This window comes from Neolamprologus brichardi, chromosome 8 (assembly GCF_056152115.1).
Source record: "Neolamprologus brichardi isolate AB-2024 chromosome 8, ASM5615211v1, whole genome shotgun sequence".
In the NCBI taxonomy this organism is placed as follows: Eukaryota; Metazoa; Chordata; class Actinopteri; order Cichliformes; family Cichlidae; genus Neolamprologus; species Neolamprologus brichardi.
The window spans coordinates 3,369,320-3,389,107 of record NC_142111.1 but is presented as its reverse complement, the minus strand read 5'-3'; the positions used below and the strand labels follow the sequence as shown (position 1 = coordinate 3,389,107).

At 42.0% G+C, this 19,788-nt stretch overlaps 1 protein-coding gene across 1 annotated transcript; it reads left to right on the top strand.

The window, feature by feature from the left end:
• The first annotated feature begins 4,006 nt into the window (after positions 1-4,006).
• LOC102787269 (cerebellar degeneration-related protein 2-like) lies at positions 4,007-19,733 on the top strand. Its single transcript, XM_087845280.1, has 6 exons — positions 4,007-4,378; positions 11,630-11,742; positions 14,160-14,308; positions 14,395-14,559; positions 14,668-14,875; positions 15,694-19,733. Exons 1-6 carry the CDS (start codon positions 4,300-4,302, stop codon positions 16,459-16,461), a joined length of 1,482 nt encoding a protein of 493 aa, XP_087701406.1. The 5' UTR covers positions 4,007-4,299; the 3' UTR covers positions 16,462-19,733.
• The last annotated feature ends 55 nt before the right edge of the window (positions 19,734-19,788 follow it).

Sequence of the window (19,788 nt, the reverse complement as noted above, 5' to 3'; positions counted from 1 at the left end):
AGCATTTTAACATAATTCCCCCTTCTAGTGTCCAAGTGAGTAAGTGATGTGTGGAGGAGATGAGAGATGGCATCGTCTGTGGAACGATTTGGACGGTAAGCGAACTGTAGTGGGTCCAGTGTGTCTGGTAGTGAAGAAATGATGAAGTCTCTGACCAGGCGTTCAAAGCACTTCATCACTACTGAGGTGAGGGCTACAGGGCGATAGTCATTGAGAGAAGCAGGGTGGGGTTTCTTTGGGACAGGAACAATGATGGACTCTTTGAAGCATGTGGGGATCACCGACTGAGATAAAGAGATGTTGAATATCTCAGTGAACACAGGAGCTAGCTGGTATGCGCAGGCTCTGAGGATACGACCTGGGATGCCGTCTGGTCCTGCTGCTTTCCTGGTGTTCACTCTCTTGAAGGCTCTCCTTACTTCATGCTCGGAGATGACGAGCACGTTTCCGGTGCTGGCAGTATCTTCCTGTCTGCAGCCGTTAGCGCCGCTAGCACTAGCATCGTTGGAGTCCTTAGCTGCAGCCTCGAAGCGAGCATAGAAAGTGTTCAGCTCATCTGCCAGAGTCACGGCCGTGTTCGTCATACCGGTTGTTGGTGCTTTATAATCCGTTATTGTCCGTAGTCCCCGCCACAGGCTCCTAGAGTCACTCTGTTGGAGTTGTGACTCTAGTTTCCTCCCGTAGCGCTGCTTCGCCTCTTTCACCGCCTTCCGCACGTTATATGACGCGGCTTTGTACAGGTCCATGTCCCCCGTCGTGAGTCCCGTGTTGTAGGCAGCTGTGCGGGATCTCAGAGCGTCGCGGATGGTTTTATCCACCCACGGCTTCTGGTTGGGAAACGTTGTGATAGTCTTTGTCTCCACGGTATCATCCGCTAGTTTCCCGATGCCAGTCTAATTCAGAGAACTGCAGGGCGATGTTAAGAAGCACATAAAACCTAAAACTATCTTTGGTCATCTTGTTTTTTGTTTGCTGCAGTTATTAAACCTATAGTTGGTAATGATTAGGCACTAGGTGTTTCTCTTTTTTGTGCTGTGCTTTTTTCTGCAGGAGATAATTGGAGTGTAATTAGCTGAACGTGCTACCTGGGCTCATTAAAGCTCTCTCCTTCCTGAAGTCGCTCCATGTCTCCCAGACTCAGACTAGCTCAACAACAGCATGTGTTTTTGGTTTTATCCTGCATTCCTCATACTCTGCCACTCCTCAGTGCATGCTTTACACTGCTGACTGATACACACATATTCCTTTAGTTTATGTTTCGTGTAAATAAATGGTCTTTTTCTAAATTACCACCTCGTCTTGTCTTCGCCTTCTAGTTGGGCTGTGACATCAGGAACAGCATGTATCGAATGTTTCAAAGGAAAGGCAAACTACTACTGCATATTTCCTCAGCTTTGTTTAGTCTGGGTTTTTTAGTATATAACTACTTATATTAGTTTTTAGCATGCATAAGACCACACCAGTCATCAGTAGTGCTTCAGAAATTAATGCAATGCAGCTACTTGGGGACAAAAATAGGAAACCAATTGGTAAAAAGCTTTGAAGCCACTTCTATTTCAAATTCTTTCAGTTAATTCTGACTGATCTAGTATTGTGGAACCAAGGTACGCATGTGTATGTTGTCAGTTTTAGTCTAAAACCAGCTTTTCCAGTTTAATAGTTTCTGTTTTTTTAATTTTTTTAATCTTTTGGATTGCATTAACTCCAACTCCTTCCCCTTTTTCTGCACAAACTTTTGTTATGACTTGCCTAAAGTTTTTTTGCAGTGTGTGTTAGTCGATCATAACACACTAAACATTTTTTAAAGAGACTCGTGTAGAAGTTTTTAGTTGTGTGGTTTTGTGCCACACAACAGATTTTTGTGCATGTCTGGTAAAGGAAGAGAAGGCTTGTGGTTGAGAAGAAGTGTGAGATGAGTGAACATGTGAAAATGTGCGACTGAATGGAAAAATAAATCATTTGGTGTGAGCAGCAGAGTTGTGATAGTCTTAATCACTTTATAAATCATGCAAAACTGGCCATGATGCCTTTTTTTGTTGTTCACCAACCGCTCAAAAAGCTTGTCCATTAACTCCATAGTCGGGCTGATAATACATATGTATGGGGGTAAATAACACACTGCTTTCAGCACACAAAACATCTATTTGAATTGCAAAACTGGTTATTTTCCCTCTGTTTTCATCCAACACAAAGCTGCTCTGAATTCGGAGCAGAGGTCTGTTTTAAATCAAAACTGTTGTGTGTAGCCAGAGTTTGGCAGCTCTTCATAAATGTGTGCAATAAAGAGATTCAACTGTGGAGGATGATGACTCCTCTGTGAAGCCTTATGTTACACATTGTCATAGTGCAACAGTCACCAAAGGGGCTAGAGGTCAAATCGAACCCTTGTGTACCCAGAAAATGTCCCATTTTAGTCACCACAACAACAGCTGGTATAGATAGCCCAAGTATTCGTGTATGCATGAGAACTGCTTGCCCAGCTGAGTTACTTAGTCACATTCCTCAGAGGACCCTCCAGCTCACAGCAGGCTGTCACAGTGTCAGAAAGCGTGAAAATGGCTCCTCTGACTGGGAGACCAGGCCCAGTCTGGCGTCCGTCTGTAGCTCCAGTGTCACGTCAGGGCTGGAGATGTCACTGTTATACACACGTGGGTGAGTTATGTCAGTGTATTTGAAGCGCTTGAGTGAATTGACGTCAATGAAAGCGCATGCTATACATTTGACTTATCATCATTAAAAATGACCAACATGTAAATCCCAATCCTGTTTCATTCGTGTTACAGCTTTAATCAGTGAAAATGGACAAGCTCAAAGGTGCAGAGGAGTCCATATAGGTCTCTCTTACAAATGAAGGAATCTCTGTATGTCAGACCATGCATTCTTCATTTGTCTCTACAACCATTACACCTGGCTGGCAGGAGAGTCACTGTGGATACAAGAGAGTGAAGTCTCCCTCCCTTGAATGGTCCTCAGTAGGTCTTAGTTGGGTAGATTCAACCTCTAATAAACAACAGTGCATGACATGCTATTCCATTATTTATTTAACCAAAGCTGTGTGTGAAAGGTGAGCACACCTCATGATTCAATAGCTTGAAAAGCCATCTTTAGCAGTAATATAAAGGAATCGTTTTCTATATGACTTTTTCAGTCTCTGTTCTGATATACAAAACATTAGAAAGTAAACGGTCTTGTGTTGCTGTTTTTTCCCCACAGGACTGTAAGAAAGATCCAGGATGTTGTTATGACAAGCATGAAACACCAGCTCGCCCTCTAGTGGTGCAGATAGCATGCAACATATATAGTGAAACAGTGAGATGACTTTTAATGATATTGCCTGTAAAATGAGATGAGACACAAAATTCCTCAAGTCAAAGTCAGTCAAAATTTCACAGTTTTACATTCTAGATGATACCCAGGCCTAACAAATAAAGAATTGAGTCCACTAGAATATCAAGACATAAGCAAAAAATGTCTGTTCCCCAGTGCTTTTTTTTTTTTTTAAAGGGTAGGAAAAGATTAGTTTGTTTAGTATTACAGGACAGTTTGGCCACTGAGCTATTAGGACTTTTTCTGTAAGTGTACACATTTATTTTTTACAATTTATTTTTATTCCATTTTACGGCAGCAGCAATGTAAGACGTACTGCTGAAATAGCACTTTTTTCATATATTAAGACATCTCAGGGATTAAATTTGTAGTTAAACTTCTTTACACAGAAAGCGGGCTGTATGTGGCCCGCAATGTAAAATTCCCTGCTCTAAAACGAACAAGTGGACCCAAATCACGTCAACAAATGCCTAGGTGTAGGCCGGGTAAACGTTTTTCCTTTAATTTGTCACCCCGCAGTAGTTGCGCTTGCAGTTAATGAGCTTAAATTGTGGACGGCATGTCTTGACCTCTCTTTTGACATCAATGTAGAGGACGCACTTGAACAAAAGCTGGACGAGTGGAGATAATCGGGTGTTACGAGCGGTACGTGAAGGCGTCGTGAGCATGCTGGCGCTAACAGCGGCAAAGGAAGTGCCGTTATTCTCTGCCACGTCTGTAGGCTCCTGAAGCAGCGCAGCCTGCAGAGGCGGCAGGTCGGAGCACCGGGATGAGCCGGTGCGTGGTGGTGGGGGGATGAGAGAGGGGCAGTGGGAGTGACCGAAGAAACGCGGAGGAGAGGAAGGAAAGAGGAAACACGTCGAGGCACCACACAGCGCTGAGAAGAGCTCCGGCTTCTAGGAGCCACCGCTGTCTTCTGGAGGATCCTTTCCTGCAGGACGTCTTTGTCCGGACAGAACCGCGGGGAAACCCATGCTAAGCTCAGGGAGAATGGAGGAATTCGTAACCGAAGAGGAAGAGCCATGGTACGACCAGCAGGACCTGGAGCAGGGTAAGACAAGTCACCATCCTCCCTGCCCGCAGCATCCCTTGTTTCTGTCAGCTTCTGGCACCGGCCGCTCAGCCGGCCTCTTCGAACAAAGACTCTGTTGTCGTGAGATACGACAGAGAAGTCATTTGGAGCCGTTTGCTTGCTCTGCTTCAGCGCAATCAATAAAAACAGCGAAGGAGTTCCCAAAGAGCGGACTGCGCTTCTTTAACAACAATGCTTTGAAAGCATGCCAAGCAGGGCCTTTGCATGGCTGGAAGTAGTCAGCATCAATGTGATGCACCCGTGTCAGGGTCCACCATATGGAAGTCCTAATCGAACTAAAGCGCATATCTCTAGGCACCGATGTTGCAATTCTGGGTCGATGTGTTTAAAATATTTTTCCACTTGTTTTGTATTGATTTATTAAATGCTTTGTGTCAGGGATCCCCATTCTAAAATACAGCTGAGCCCTTCAATTTTTTAACCTCTGCATCACAATAATTTTTATTATATTTTGACATCAGGAAATGTCCTCTATGTTGCGGTTATCAGTAGAGTTTGAGAGAGAATATCGATACAGTATAGTAAAAACAAGGCAAACCAAATATCAATATTTTATTAAAGAAATTCAAATACTTTGGGACATGCACCACCACCCTGAGGTAACCCAACACTAGAAACACCTAGCTTGAGAAAATTAGCTCCAAATTAGGAGCTAATTTTCTCAAGCTAATTTTCTTTTGCATGATTTATAAGTTAATAGATGGCGACTAAATGGTTGCAGAGAGCAGGACCCGTTTGATTGCAAGGTACTTGAAACCTTTCTGCAAACAGTTGCAGTCTGACTCGGACTGACTACAATCGTTCTCAGTGAGGTTGTCAAAGGCTGATTTCTGTCTAATTAAAAATGCAGACAGATTGCCAACATGTTGCCATCATTCTGCATGAGTCTTAGTCAATGAGTACAACTCAGCAGGCTGCCAGCTGGTTGTATTCTGTCCTCAAGAACAGGAAGGTTACTGAGCAGAAATGTAATAGTTAGATTGCTGTTCATGTAGATGGCAACAGCTACGTGATTTTTCAATGATTTACACTGTTAATGGCTGTATTATCAGATAGCATGCAGTTGCCAACCATTAAACTACAAACTGATGCCAGACTGATAGCAGACTAACTGCATGTTATGGTGACATTTATGGCAGGTTTTTGTGACAGTGTTGAGATGGTTATCTGATGTGAGATATCTTTATCTTACTGGATAAAAAAAATGTATTGACAAAGTTTAATTTTAAGGACAAAAAAATGGAAATATTTTCATATGGCGAATAAGGGGCTATGATAATATCATATCGTGGGATGTCTAGTGATGGCCAGCTCTAGTTATCAGTGACTAGGGATGATAAAATAAGATAAAACAAAGAGATAAAAAACATTTTTATGTAAAATAAATAAATGGAAAAAAAGAATTGCAGTTTGCCAACATTATTCTGATTGAGCTAGCTTTTGTGAAGGAAAAATCTCAATAACCTTCCAGTTCAAAGCTCGCTAATTAATCCGTGTCTTTCATTAACACCACAACCTCCGCCCAGTAACAACACAAGGGACTCGATTGTGTTGCTATATTTAAAGAACACCTAATGTCCTCATTTCCAGCTCCAAATTCTTCTTCTTCTTCACTCTTTATTCCTTGGTGAAGTCCCTGAAATTATTGTTGCCGTTTAGTTTGGCCAACTCTCTCCTGATTGGCTGCCCATTGTAAACATAAAGTCTGAACTGCTGGTGGGTGGAGCTGTGTGCCTCGGATGACCATATTAGGAATATCCTCTGTTACTGACATCATACAGTGCCAAGAGGAGAAAACACTGGTGCATTTAGCATCAAATCTGAAGCTTGTACATACACTGACTTTATTATTTGAAATATTTGCCATGTTTAATATGAGGATTTCTTATTATAACACTGTATATATGACAAAAAATTAGTAAAGCCCAATGAGCTGAAGATACAATAAACATTTACTAAGCCTTTCAAATGTATTTCAGTGTTCATACAAATTGCAGCTGATGTTGTAGCAGATGGATCCTGTATCAGCTGGTCTACATCTGAATGACGGCAGCTGTTTATATTCCATTTCCAGGGAGCTTTTAAATGTCGGTGACTCAGGAAATTACATTTTGAATGAAGTCACACAGTCTATTTATTGATGAATGGAACATCTGCAGATATTCATGAGCCAGTTTGAAACCAGTCTGAACCTGATCATTCAGGGACTTGTATAATTATGTTTTTAGGATTTATCCACAGCTGTGAGTCTTCACATTCTCTGTACCACTTAGCTCATTTCCTGTCGTGCATAATCTCTCAATCACCTGCTCTCTGCTCATCTAATTATAATGCTAAGCTACATTTCCCCTGGCTAAGGCTAAATGGTGCTGATGCTGTGACCCTGACTAGAAACACCAATGCACGCACAAACAAACACACTTACCATCATGATGTCATCGATTGATAAGCTAACTTGTTTCCTGTGCACCAAGTGTCACACATTAGGGAAACCGAGGGTTAAAACGGGTCTTTAATTGGCTTTATTTTGGGAGATGGTGAGGAAGAAAAGAGTGACATTAGAAGAAAGACGAGGCAAATCAGAGCGACAGTGTGAGAGGAATGAAAGTGTAACAAAAGTCAAAATGGCTGGAGCCAGAGAAACGAGCTGCGTCTCTGTGCAGAGAGATCTGAGTTTGATGGAGCAGAGAGGATGTCGGTCCTCTCTGAACAGTGCTGGGCTACAAAGTGCTGACTGCCCCAGTTCATCTTCAGTCGCGTGGCATTTCTAGGTGCATCGAGTCCTTTGATAGGCACACCACTCTCATCGTATTACCTTGTTGTCATGCAGGCATCACTGTAAGTTGTTGTTCTTTGGGATGACTTTCACCACAGAAGTGTTGGCTAAAATGTGGATAAATTTAGTAGTTTTTAATAAGAATTGCTAAAAGATTTTAAAACTGTGTAATAGTAGTCTTTGCCTGTTTTTGCCATTACCGTCTTTGACCAAGGATCACTGTCAGTTCATATGGTAACCTCTTCTCAATCACAATGTAGGCCTGCCTTCAAGCCAACCCTGCTTTATCACATTTGTTTACTTTTTTAACTGAGCTGCAAAAAGCTTCCTCATCCTTTTAGGGCTCCTTACGTGAGCAGATTGCTCAAGAGCTATACTGACCATGATACAATCAAAAGGTGCTATGGAAAAAATGTATATTTTCAGACTGGTTGGCAGTCGTTCCTGGAGGTTGCTGGCTTGTGTGTGCATGTTTAGATGTCTTTTTTAGGACAGAACATTGCCGTGCTACTATACTTGTGAGGACCAACAGTCCCAGAATGCCTGTTCCCATGATTTCGAAGTCATTTTTGAGCCTAAAAATGTTGTTTTAGTGTCAGGTTTCTTATTAGGTTATGGTTAGGTTTAAGCTGAGGGTTAGGGATTCATTTTTGATGGTTAGGGTAAGTGGCTAAGGAAAGCATTATCTCAGTTAGATGTCCTCACTAAGATATGAAAATGAGTGTGTATGTTGGTAGTGAAGATAAGAGAAATGGCTGAACCTGTTTTCATCTTATAATCTGATTTTTATGAGGTGCATATTTTAAAATATGATAGTTGCATCATGGGGCTGTATTTGAGCGAGTGGTGTTGGGGATGAAAAAGTACAGTCAGCTTTTGAACCACTATCAAATGGCATCATTTCTCAGCATGACAAAAACTGCGAACACGCTGCCAATGCAGTAAAAGCATACTTGGATGGAAAAAACACACCTGAGTCTTGCCTGGACCTCAGCATTACTGAAGCGTTGTGGGATTATCTTGACAGAGATTTATTTCCCCAACTCTTTATCCAACTGGAGAAATAAACATGATTCATATTTAAGTGACTTTCATAATGAGCAGTATATACTGGTTGAATAGATTAAATAAAGAAAAGAACAAAAAGTGCTATATGAGCGAAAATAACAAAAATGAAGGGTAACATTAAGTGAAAACAAACTGAAAGTCTGAGTGTGTTTGGATGTGGCAGGTGTTAAACTAGGCCTGTAACTGTAAAAACTACTCATGATGTCACGTCTCAGCTTTCGACTCTTAAAGGAGGAGAAAGCGGAAAGGATGCAGACGTGTAATTGGGATGCTTTTTTGTTGCTTCTTTGTTTGGGTTTATTGTGTGTTAGCCTGAGCCTCTCCTGGCCGATGACCAAGAAACTAATAAGTGGCTCTACCAGCTGAGACTGGGGGGCTGTTTGCCTGCATACATCTGATGAGAGCTCTCTAAGCACTCCTGTTACATCATAGCTGTTTACATCACTCAGGAGTAGAGAGCAATATCCCAGGATGTTTTTATAAATAGCTACTTTGCTATGTAGTATGCATCATTGCAGTCAGTATTAGCACTATGGTGTAGTTCTTCTGTCTACTGAATGTTTCTTGTGCATTTTCTGTTACAAATTTAGTCTGAAACACTGGAAAAGAGGAACCAGAAGTCTTATTTTCCACATTCCAGTGAGTCTCGTGGGTGATACGCACCTACCCAAAAATCAGCCTGTGGAAGACATCACTACGTGCTGTACTGAATGCATGGATTCGACTGCAGATGCATTCACACACTCTTAAAAATAAACTTTTATTTTTCTCTGAAGTACTGACACACTGGCAGCTGGCTGCATGGGTTGTCTGGATAGCTTCTTCATGCATGATGTAATTGTGTCGGTGTTCCGGCCTCGGTGATGTCACCTGTGGGTCAATGTCAGGTCTGTCTGGAGCAAACGGTTGTCTATGACAGCTATTAACTTACAAAGTTGTTTTCTTGTGCAGTGAGTTTCATCGATCGGCCCACTTCCACTCTTCCTTTGTTCTCCTCCTCCTCTTTTTCTCTCCTCCTCCTCTTCCTCTGTTGTTGTCTTGATACTGAGGCTTTAGGCTGTGTAGCGCTAACTCTCCCTCCATCACCCAAATCCCCTTCGACATCTTGTAGACACAAAGACTTTTGGGTTGTCTGGTTTTATTTGGGCTGTATTTCACATCATCAAGACAACTTCTGAAAAATGCAGGTTTGTTTTCTTTATATTTATAAGAGAAGCGCTAATTAGGGTAACATTGTGCTAATTTTTATGGCAGTTTCATGGTGATGGAGAGAGACAGAATATAAACCACACATCAGGAAATAACACTTTACATGAAAAGTATAAATTGATTTGCATGTCATTGAAATAAGTTTTCGGTTCCCTACAAACCAGCAGAAATCTGGCTCCCACAGATTACAGTCAGTCAGTTAAACTTTAGCCCAACCAAAATCTTAAGGATAAAGGTCACTCTTTCGAGGATGCCAATGTTCACATTTTGGACAGAGAGGACAGATGGTTTGAAAGAGGAGTGAAAGAAGCATCTATGTCCACTGTGATCGACCATCTTTGAACAGAGGCGGTGGTTTACGACACCAACTCTCTGCCATCTATAATCCAGTTTTGAGATCCCGCCCCAGACGCCTTAACGCCCACTCACATCCTGGGCCATCTGACCTCAGGAATTCGCATGATAAGGTGGGGCCAGGTTTCACAATGAGCTCACCTGAAACCCTGGCTGATTGGGACCCACACCCAGTTTCACACCTTGGCTCAGGCGATTAGAGGATCATCAGGGGGTCCTTTTGTCCCTCTGTGGGGGGAAACTCCCACTAGGTTTAAATCTGGGACTCTCCACCATTTGACCTTAGAACTGAAGAAGCTTCTCAGATGAGAGGTGAAACGTCTTCAAGTAACTTAAAGAAGTCCAGACGCTTTTCTTTGCAAGCTCCTTTGACCAGCCCAACCAAAACCAAAATCAAATTCTTTGGCATCAACTCAACGCACCGTGTTTGCACGGCGGTGGAAACATTATGCTTTGCGGCTGTTTTCCTGTTAAGGGTACAGGACAACTTCGCTACATTGACGATCCCACGGTAGAGGCCATGTATTATAGATGCTGGTTGAGAAACTGCTTCCCTCAACTAGAACAATGCAGAACGGTCTTGGGTGGATCTTTATACCCCCACAGCAACACAGGAGCAGCTAAAGAGCCTAGCCAGTCTCCAGACTTTCATTCTATCAAAAATAAAATCTTTAGGTTTCTTTACCAGTTAGTAAGTCGTGTTTTGCTTTCATTTCAATGACATGCAAATCAATTTATGACTTTTATGTCATGTGTTTTTGTTTTTTTTCTGGATTTGTGGTTCATAATCTGTCTCTCTCCCTTAAAATGAAACCACAAACTACTAAACTTTAAATACAATTTAGACTGATTGTCGACAGTATCCAAATGGAAAGATGTAATAATGTAATGTAGAATTACTGAAAATAAAAAAGCTCAAACTCAAATCAATACATTTAGAAAGTGTGTAAGAAGTAGATGATCATAAAGTATTTTGCACCAGTCATACAAATATGATGAGTATATAGCAGATCTAATGGGGGGAACAGCATGTTTGCTTGCAACTATAGGAAAATGTTGCATTGATGCAGGTCATCAGTTGCCTGGATGTATTATGGCCTGGCATTGATCCATTTGCTCACTATTCATTACTTAAGCCAGAGGCTTGACTGCATGACAGATGACTTTGTTGGCTGTTTAGTCCTTCACTTTCTGAGAGGCTGCAAGCCACTTTTTGCTGACTCAGAGCCAGTAATGTAGGCCATCAGTACTGCTGAGTCAGCGCACGGTTTAAGTGGATGCTGCTCATCTTAATTTGAAGTATTTTAGCAGCCGGGATGTATAAATAAAACACTAAAATGTGCTAAAGTCAGAGTAAATGGTCTCTCTAAGAAAAAGACAGCATCCCAGCGAGTGAAATCTCTATTCTCATCTTAATCTCAGATGTGTCACTCCAAATAATCTGGGTTTCGATCTGTGACCTTCGTATTCAGTCAGTGGAAAGTAGGAGGCTTGGAGGGAGACGTGCTGCAGGGAGGAGCGCTGCCTCGCTGTCTTCCCTCTATAATTGAATTGGTCCAGGGCGGACTAAGACGATGTGATGGATCACTGTAGTTATAACTTTGCTTAAAATAGAGCTGTGTGCTCCGTTAAATGTGGCAGAAGTCATCTAAATTGTGCAGCTGCATTATGTCTTCTTCTGTGAGATAACCCCCACTGTCACTGTTCATTTCACACCTCTCCCTTCCTGTTCTCTGCTTTCACTCATTCAATCTGCCTCCTTCTCTTTAAAAATATTTCATCTGCTCCTTTTTCTTTTCTAGATCTCCACTTGGCAGCAGAGCTTGGAAAGACTCTGTTGGAGAGGAACAAAGAGCTGGAGGACTCTCTGCAGCAAATGTACATCACCAATGAGGAGCAAGTGCAAGAGATCGAGGTGTGGACCACAGAGCAATGCAAATATTACATTAATTAATATCACAGGACTGCCAGCTCACGGGCACTCAGTAACAGCAGTGAACAGAATTGTTACAGGAAGTGCAATTGCAAGTGAATTCTTCTGCAATACAAAAAATGTGTTACGGAGTCCCACAGGGCTCTGTACTCGGCAATAGAGCGGGGCGATATGACCAAAAATATTTGTCACAATATACATTTGAAAATTTGCGATAACGATATAACTGATGATATAATTGACACTGGACAAAATACTTTACAACTCCACAACTTTATTAGTGCAAAAAACCCATCAATGTATTTTCACTTAAACAAGCAGCTGTTTTTTTTATGTGCATTAAAGTTATATAAAAATGTAACAGTGCAAATTCTTTGCTGACAGTTCAACCAAAAGGCATTTCCAGTGGAAACTGGCCGACATATCTTCAGCATAACCATGTATAATATCCACAAAACTTAAAAAGAGGTTATACACACACAATACAGTAATATTATGTTGAAGCGCAGTACGTATCACTCCGCCAGGCTCCTGCCTACGCGAGCCGCAATGCTCCGACAATCCATCAAGCGGTGCAGCTTCATAACTTAGCAAAGTCGTACTGAAACATTTGACAGATTTTCGAGCGCCGTGTACATAAAATCGTTTCGAGGTCAGTAAACACAACCAGAATTCATACATAAGGCACACGGGATTATAAGGGGCACTGTCGATTTTCAGAAAAATCAAAGGATTGATTTTAAGTGTGCCGCATTGTCCAAAAAACACGGTAATAACGACGGCCCGCTAGCATGCTCTACCAAAAATAGCGCTTTGTTGTGTATCTGACGGACGAAAGCTAAACCAGTTCCACACCACTGAAGTTGCAGCATTTTTACAAACCAATTCTGGTTCATCAGTTTCATTCAACGATCCACTCTCGCTCTTCTCATTCTCCGTCGCCGCCATGTACGTATGTAAACAAAGGCTCTGCGCATGCGCGTTTACCCATATTCTATCGCGATATTTCATTTTCCTATCATTGCCCAAAATTACACCGGTATTACCGTGAACGGTATGATATAGCCCAGCCCTACTCGGCAATAGTATTAGGTGACAATGCAGATGACACACAGCTGTTTTCGTTATGCCACATGAGTCAGCTTAAAGACATTAACATGCAGATAGCCTGTTGGTTTCTACTCGTGTCCGAAGGGGACACGGTGTCTTGCCAGATACCTTACTCTGGATGGCATTACCTCGGCGTCCAGTACTACTGGGTTGATCTATTTTTGTCCTTTAATTGTACATAAAAAGTATTTTTTAAGACAGTCGTTTTTCATCTAAACAGTGCTGTCTACATTAGGAACTTCCTGTCTCAGAGTGATGCTAAAAAAACAACTTTGTGCATTTGGTGCACATTGGCTAGACTATTGTAATTTCTTATTATCAGAATGTCCTAATGGATCCATTAAAAGGCTTCATTTCCAAACAAGAGAGATCATATTTCTCCTTCTGCATTTTCCGCTGCCTTCCGCTGTTACATTCCTCTGTGTCGAACCACCAGACAGTATGTTTGGCAGGAGGCCTTCTTTCTGTTTTAAAGGTTAATCTGAAACAGAGCTTATTTTCTTCATTTCTGTGCACATATTCCTGTTCCTAGACTCTAGTAAAGTAGCTCTGCATGACTAATAACTGAATCTAATCTAATTAAATTACCTTATACTGGACCTTGATGCAAATCCTTGGTTCGCAGTTTGTAACAAACTTTCGTTTTGGTTTTCTTTGAGCCAGCTTGTTATTTATTTGCTGCTCCTTGTACAGAGAGTATTTGAACAGAAGGTGGGTGGAGCCTTTGTGCTCACACTTCTCAGTGACAAAGAGCCAAAAGTATTTAAAACCCAGCCTTAAATGGAGCGTTTTAGAACAGAATGACGTTTGAGCTTATGGTGAACAGGGCACCCATAATTTCTGTGTGCATGTACAATGAAAATAAAGGGCTGCTCTATATAAATAGAGCTGGATGAGGTGACCCGTGAACTGTCCCTTTGTTACACTGCTGTAGACTATTTTCTTCTGTGTAACACAATGCTTTAGCGCAATTCATGAATTAAATTAAATCGGGTGGAAACACCCATCGTGCACATGAAACGTGCTTATTTATGTGCTTATCTTTAGTAAGGAATTTTCTAACTGGTGAAGTCCATCATGCAGTATGGTGTGAGGCTGTACAGCAGGTGCTTAGTGGCTCTGGAAGTTAGGTTGCAGTGATAAATCCTATATATGTGCTGCAAAAAGTAAATGGAAGCCAAATTTAAGTGACCGTTAAAAGCTTCTAGCTTCAGAGATCTATTGTTGGAACTTTACCTGAAGTTGTGCATTTTTATTTGCGCTAAATATGTGTATGCGTTTGTTTCCAGTACTTGTCAAAGCAGCTGGAGGTTCTTCGGGACATGAACGAGCAGCATGCCAAAGTGTACGAGCAGCTGGACGGGACTGCCAGAGAGCTGGAACGCACCAACCACACGCTGGTGATGGACAGCAAGTCCTCGCAGCAAAAGATCGAGAGGTGGACGGGACTGGGAGCTTTCCTTTTTCCATGTTTTTGGCCTTCTTTCATTCATTTATAAATCTTTGCCCTCTCTCATGCACCAGGTTAACGGGGACTATTGAGACTTTGCAGAACCAGGTGGAGTCTCTGTCAGGGCAGGTGGAGCAACTTCGCTCCATGGAGCAACTGCGGGTCAGGAGGGAGAAGAGAGAGCGACGCAAGACCATCCACTCATTCCCTTGCCTGAGGGAGCTTTGCACAGCACCCAGGTACCTGTTTTGTCTTCCATAGAAGAGGAAAGTAGTTATTTAAAGTCACACTTAAACACTGCATGCCAACATCAAACGGCTAAATATTCTCATCTGTTATTTTGTCAGGTATGAGGATGAGTTTGTAGTGGGCAGGGCTGAAAGTTTTACTATGGAAGCCAAACGTCAGCCATTTGAAGAAGAGAACCAGCACCTGAGGGAAGCGGTGTCGGCTCTGAGAGCTGCTGTCCGGGCCGAGAGGAGTCGCAGGGAAGGGGTGGAGAGGGAGTGCAACCTCCTGATATCGGAGTTCTCCCGGCTGCAGACACGGGTGCAGGTGGGGTGCAAAAATAATGCACTAAGCGTGTTTGGCTGTTAAGATACAGGAAAACATACAAGCAGAAAAGATGATATCAGCAAGTTGAGTTTTTTAAACTGCTAGCAGGGACAGTGCTAATTTGTCAGAGTCCATTTGATTTCATTGGTTATGACATTTAATTATGTAACACCCCTAATGAAAACGACTGACTAATGGAGTATCGTTTTGAATATTCAAACTAATTTCAAATTTAGAATTATGGCCTTAATCATAATCATATTCTATTCAAATGTGGTCAAAAGTGTGACCACGTGAACAGCGAGGCTTGGTGAGCTAGCTGTATATGTTGTTGAGGTACGTCACAGATGCTGATACCACATAATTAGTGCTCATAAATAGAGTATTAATAAGATGCCACTCAGCTTTTTTTTTTTAAATAACCAAGTGGTAAGCATGTTTATTTTTCCTGCAAGAAAGTTTGGCTTTTTAAGGTAGAAGTCCGTGTACATGCTCACTTGAGCGGCCTCAAGTGGCCATTAGCAGAACTGCAGGTTTCTGCACATTGGCTTCTTTTTTTCCAGCCACTTCAGCCTAAGGTTTCTGCATCTGTCAGACTAAATAGTCATTGATTATGGAAAGAGGTAAAATGTTCTTTAAATCTGATCTGTGTGCAGTTTAATAAACTACCTTGTAACTTCAAAAATGATGATTTGTTGATTATAAATTAAAGACAATTAAGTGGAGGAGAATTTTGCTATGATGTGCTATTTATGTCTTTATTTGGAGTGTGGGTAATGAATTTTATTTGAAATAAAACTAACTGGTTGTGCTCACAGGATGCTGAGAGCTGCCAGGCGAGAGTGCGGGAGCTGGAGGTGGAGCTGCAGGAGCTGCAGCAGCTGCGCCGAGCTCGAACTTTCCTCCTGAGTAGTGAGGATGATGGTGTGGCTCTTACCCAGACTGTCCTCAGTATCACCCCGGAGACCGACACCTTTTTGGAAGTGGAGGTCGGGGAGACGGGAGGAGGCGTCAGGGAGGAGACCGCGGGTGGAGGAGGTGTTGGAGGCGAGGCGTTACCCGATTCCAGTCCTGTGAGGAAAAGCTGCAGCGACACGGCGCTCAATGCCATCGTGGCCCGGGATGCGTCCGGCAGAAGGAGAGGCAGCTACGCTCTGCACGCCAATAGCGTGAGGAAAAGAGGGATGTCCATCCTAAGAGAGGTGGATGAGCAGTACCACGCCCTGCTGGAGAAGTACGAGGAGCTGTTGGGGAAGTGTCGACGACACGAAGAGAGCCTGTGTCACGCCGGCGTCCAGACTTCCCGGCCCGTCTCCAGGGACCCGTCTATGAAAGACTGTGCCATGGGCCCCATCGTGGCACCTCCCCCTACTCCCACCCAATCGCCGTCCACCCCTGAAGCCATCGAGAGCATCAGCAAACAGGTGGAGGCGGTGGATAAGCGGCTGGGGCAGAACACTCCAGAGTACAAAGCCCTTTTTAAGGAGATCTTCTCTCGTATCCAGAAGACTAAGATGGACATCAAAGCTACCAAAGCTGCTAAAACTAGCAAACCTGGTAAATCTGGTAAATCTAGTAAACACTAAATTTACACCGACTGGCTCTAGAGACGGTGACATCATTGCTTGTTCAGTGTTAGGTTGCGAAGGTGCCCGGTGCGAACGTTCTTATAGAGGGTGCTGCTTTTAAAACCACTAAATTGAATTATGGTTCAGGTTGACGGAGGTCACGTCAGACTCTTGTGATCGAGAGCTGAAACCTTCTGATTTGCATGCGATCAATCTGTAAAAGTTGGAGAACTTAAGCATAAAAACATAAACAGTTTAATTTCAGCCTGGTCCAAAGTCTGTTCTGGCTTCACTGCCTTACTAACTATACTTAAAACACTATTACGCAGCTTGTGGGCCTGACCAGTACACCAAAAGCTAAAGTTTCACAAAAACGAATAAAACTGCATATCTGAGAGAAACACGAGTACAAATCAATGTCTGTCATGTGTTGCTTTTAACATAGAGAATTAAACTAGCATTTCTGTGATTATAATAAGACAAAGATTGATTCCTCACCTCACAAGCCGAGGATGACCTGGAGGTGCTACTTTTACTAATATCACTGGTCGCATTAACTCTAGTGAAGCATTTTTGTCTGGATGAGATTCCTCCTTCCTGTGTGTGACCTTACTTTGGCTTAGTGAAAGTTTACGGGGCTTCGCCTTCAATAGTTTGAGATTTTGGGAGAGTGATGAAAAGATCCATACCAGTGCTGTGTTTGTATGTTATTAAGCCACTGCTCGTTTAACATAAACACTAACCCGACTCTTGTCATAACAAGTTGTGGGTTTTGGGGTCATTTTTGCCCAGGAGCAAAAGTATTGTGAATGAATATAATACAGAGATTATTGTTGCTAATACTAGGTAGTAAAATAATTATCTTTATACTGGGTTATATTCTTTATCTTTCAGTCTACATTACTGAGTGCACTCAAACCTATAGCTGGCCAGTTGCCTTGCTAGCAGGTCAAAAGCAGAGATGAGCACTTGTGAAATGACAGTTACGTTGAAAGTGTTTGAAACGTTGGGGTCACTTTATTTTTTTTTAATTAATTATCAAGCAATACATTTCACACACTGGCTTTTGTCCAGCTGACACTAACATAGCTGGTAGCTGCCAAAATCCATTTATATAAGATAAGATTAAGTAACCATTTGGACAGCATTGCATATATCCACAGTTTGTATCGCATAGATCAGCATATATACAACTAGTACTTGTTTAAGATTTTATTTGAACGTAACACGGTGCAGGTACTGCAGACAGGGTTTCTAGTATGTGATAAAACATTAAAACAAAAAGGGCCAGAAGGGTCCAAAATTGAGGCTGCAAAAGCAAGTCAGTCCCCCTAAACTCTGATGGAAAAATGCCCACCTCTGGAGGAAATACACGTTTACAATTTGGTACTAAAACTCATTTTGGTCTGCTCTTCGGCCACAGTGGATCATCTGCCTCGATCTCTCACCCTGTCCCTAGCACCCTCTTCTGTCACACTAACCATCTGCATGTCCTCCGTCACTGCGTCCATGAATATTCTCTGTGCTCTTCCTCCTTTCCAACCTGGCAGCTCCATCTTCAGCCTCCTTTGTCCACTATTACGCCTTTCTGTCTGTACAAACCTTATCAGCCTTACCTCACTTAAAACCTGAGCTTTTCCTCTAATTCACTCCCTTCTGATCCTGTCCCCTCCTGGTCACCCAAATAAAAGCTCAGTATCTTCAACTCTGCTACCTCCAGCTCCACTGCCTGTCTTTTTGTTATCAGCTTTCACTGTTACTGCTATCCTCCTGTCACAAATCTACTCACTCCACCTTCCCTGCACTCTCTTCTTCTCCTCTCTTGTGCACTCTGTTGCTTTGGATGATTTAAACTCATCTACGTTCAAGACTCCTTGCATCTTCACCGATTCACCTGTCTCCCTTTCATAAAAAATAGCATGACTTGCTTTTGATTAATTCTACTAACAGCTTGTGCTCCTCCTTTGTTGATTGAAGTGCTAGTATTATTAATACTATATATCTAACAAGACAGCCACAGCCAAAATGCTAAAGTTGAGGTTCATAAGGCATATCTGTTCCCAACCAGCTGTTTGCAACAGTGCTTAAAAAGTACGTGCAGGAAAATGAAAGACCTGGCAACCCTGGCTGCAGGCAGTACTGAGAGCTTCTTCAGAGCCCATCGCTACCATTTCCAAATTACCCCAGTAATATTTTTCTACCTATGTTCTGTTTAAAGTTTGCATATTGGCACAAATTTGGCAACAAAAATGCTAATACCGACTGATCTGTGATAGGCCCAGTAAATGCTACAAAGCTTCTGACTTAGAGATGAGTTGCAAAAGGACAATCTCTGCAGATAGCTGTTTTCACTGTTTCCTGGGCATTATGAGCTTTCATACAGAATACAGTAAATATAAAGCATGAGGATTTCTGGTTGCTGGGGTGACCACTGAATGAAGATGGCATGAAGGTTTGTGAGGAAGTAGATTTTATATAGTTAGTCATTCACACTTAATAGCTGACGTGTAACCGGTATAAGGCTTCAAACCAGGGCTTTTTCTAACACCTAGCAGTCTTACCAAACTATAAAGCTAACCTGCAACATATTGCACCTTTTTCACAATATACAATAACTATGCCTTTTTTCTTGGTAACCTCCTATATGTAAACCTTTGTTATAATGAATGTTATTACGGTTATATATTTTATACACAGCACTTCAGCGTCGTGGAGGACAAATAGACACAGCTAACACCGGAGGGATCGTTAACTAGTGTTTAAGGCTCATGTGTGTTTTTAGGAAGAGAAAAAACCCCACTGTGGATAATGGATTTTGTGTGCAACCCAGAAAACCGTTAGTGAACAAACTGTGGTGCGTTTGAGGTCGGCGCTCGTGTCATTTCGAATGATCCAAGCGCAATGAGAGAACACGTGTTAGCAATGCCAAACCAGAGCCTGTTATTATTCTACCAGGTTCATGGGGTTTCTGTACTGTAATGACTTACCTATTGCACTTAAAATGTCTGACGCCTCATTTTTTCATATTTAGGATAGCTAACATTAAAACTGTACCTGTATTTTGATTTTTGTGTGAATTTTTTCTTTTTTCTTGTTTTTTTTTCTTTTTTTCTTTTATTTTCAGTGCCGATATGTGAATGTTGATAACATACTGTCAGAATAAATTTATTTAATTTGCTTTACTTTTATTATCCAGTTGAAACTTGTGCATTATTACTTCATAAGACATTTGCATTAATGTTTAGTCTAATCTGGTATTAGTTCCTATTATTACTGAACTAAGACTTACTTTACCCTGTTAATAAAGCATTTATATAATGCATTCAGTCTCTTTGTATTTGTTGT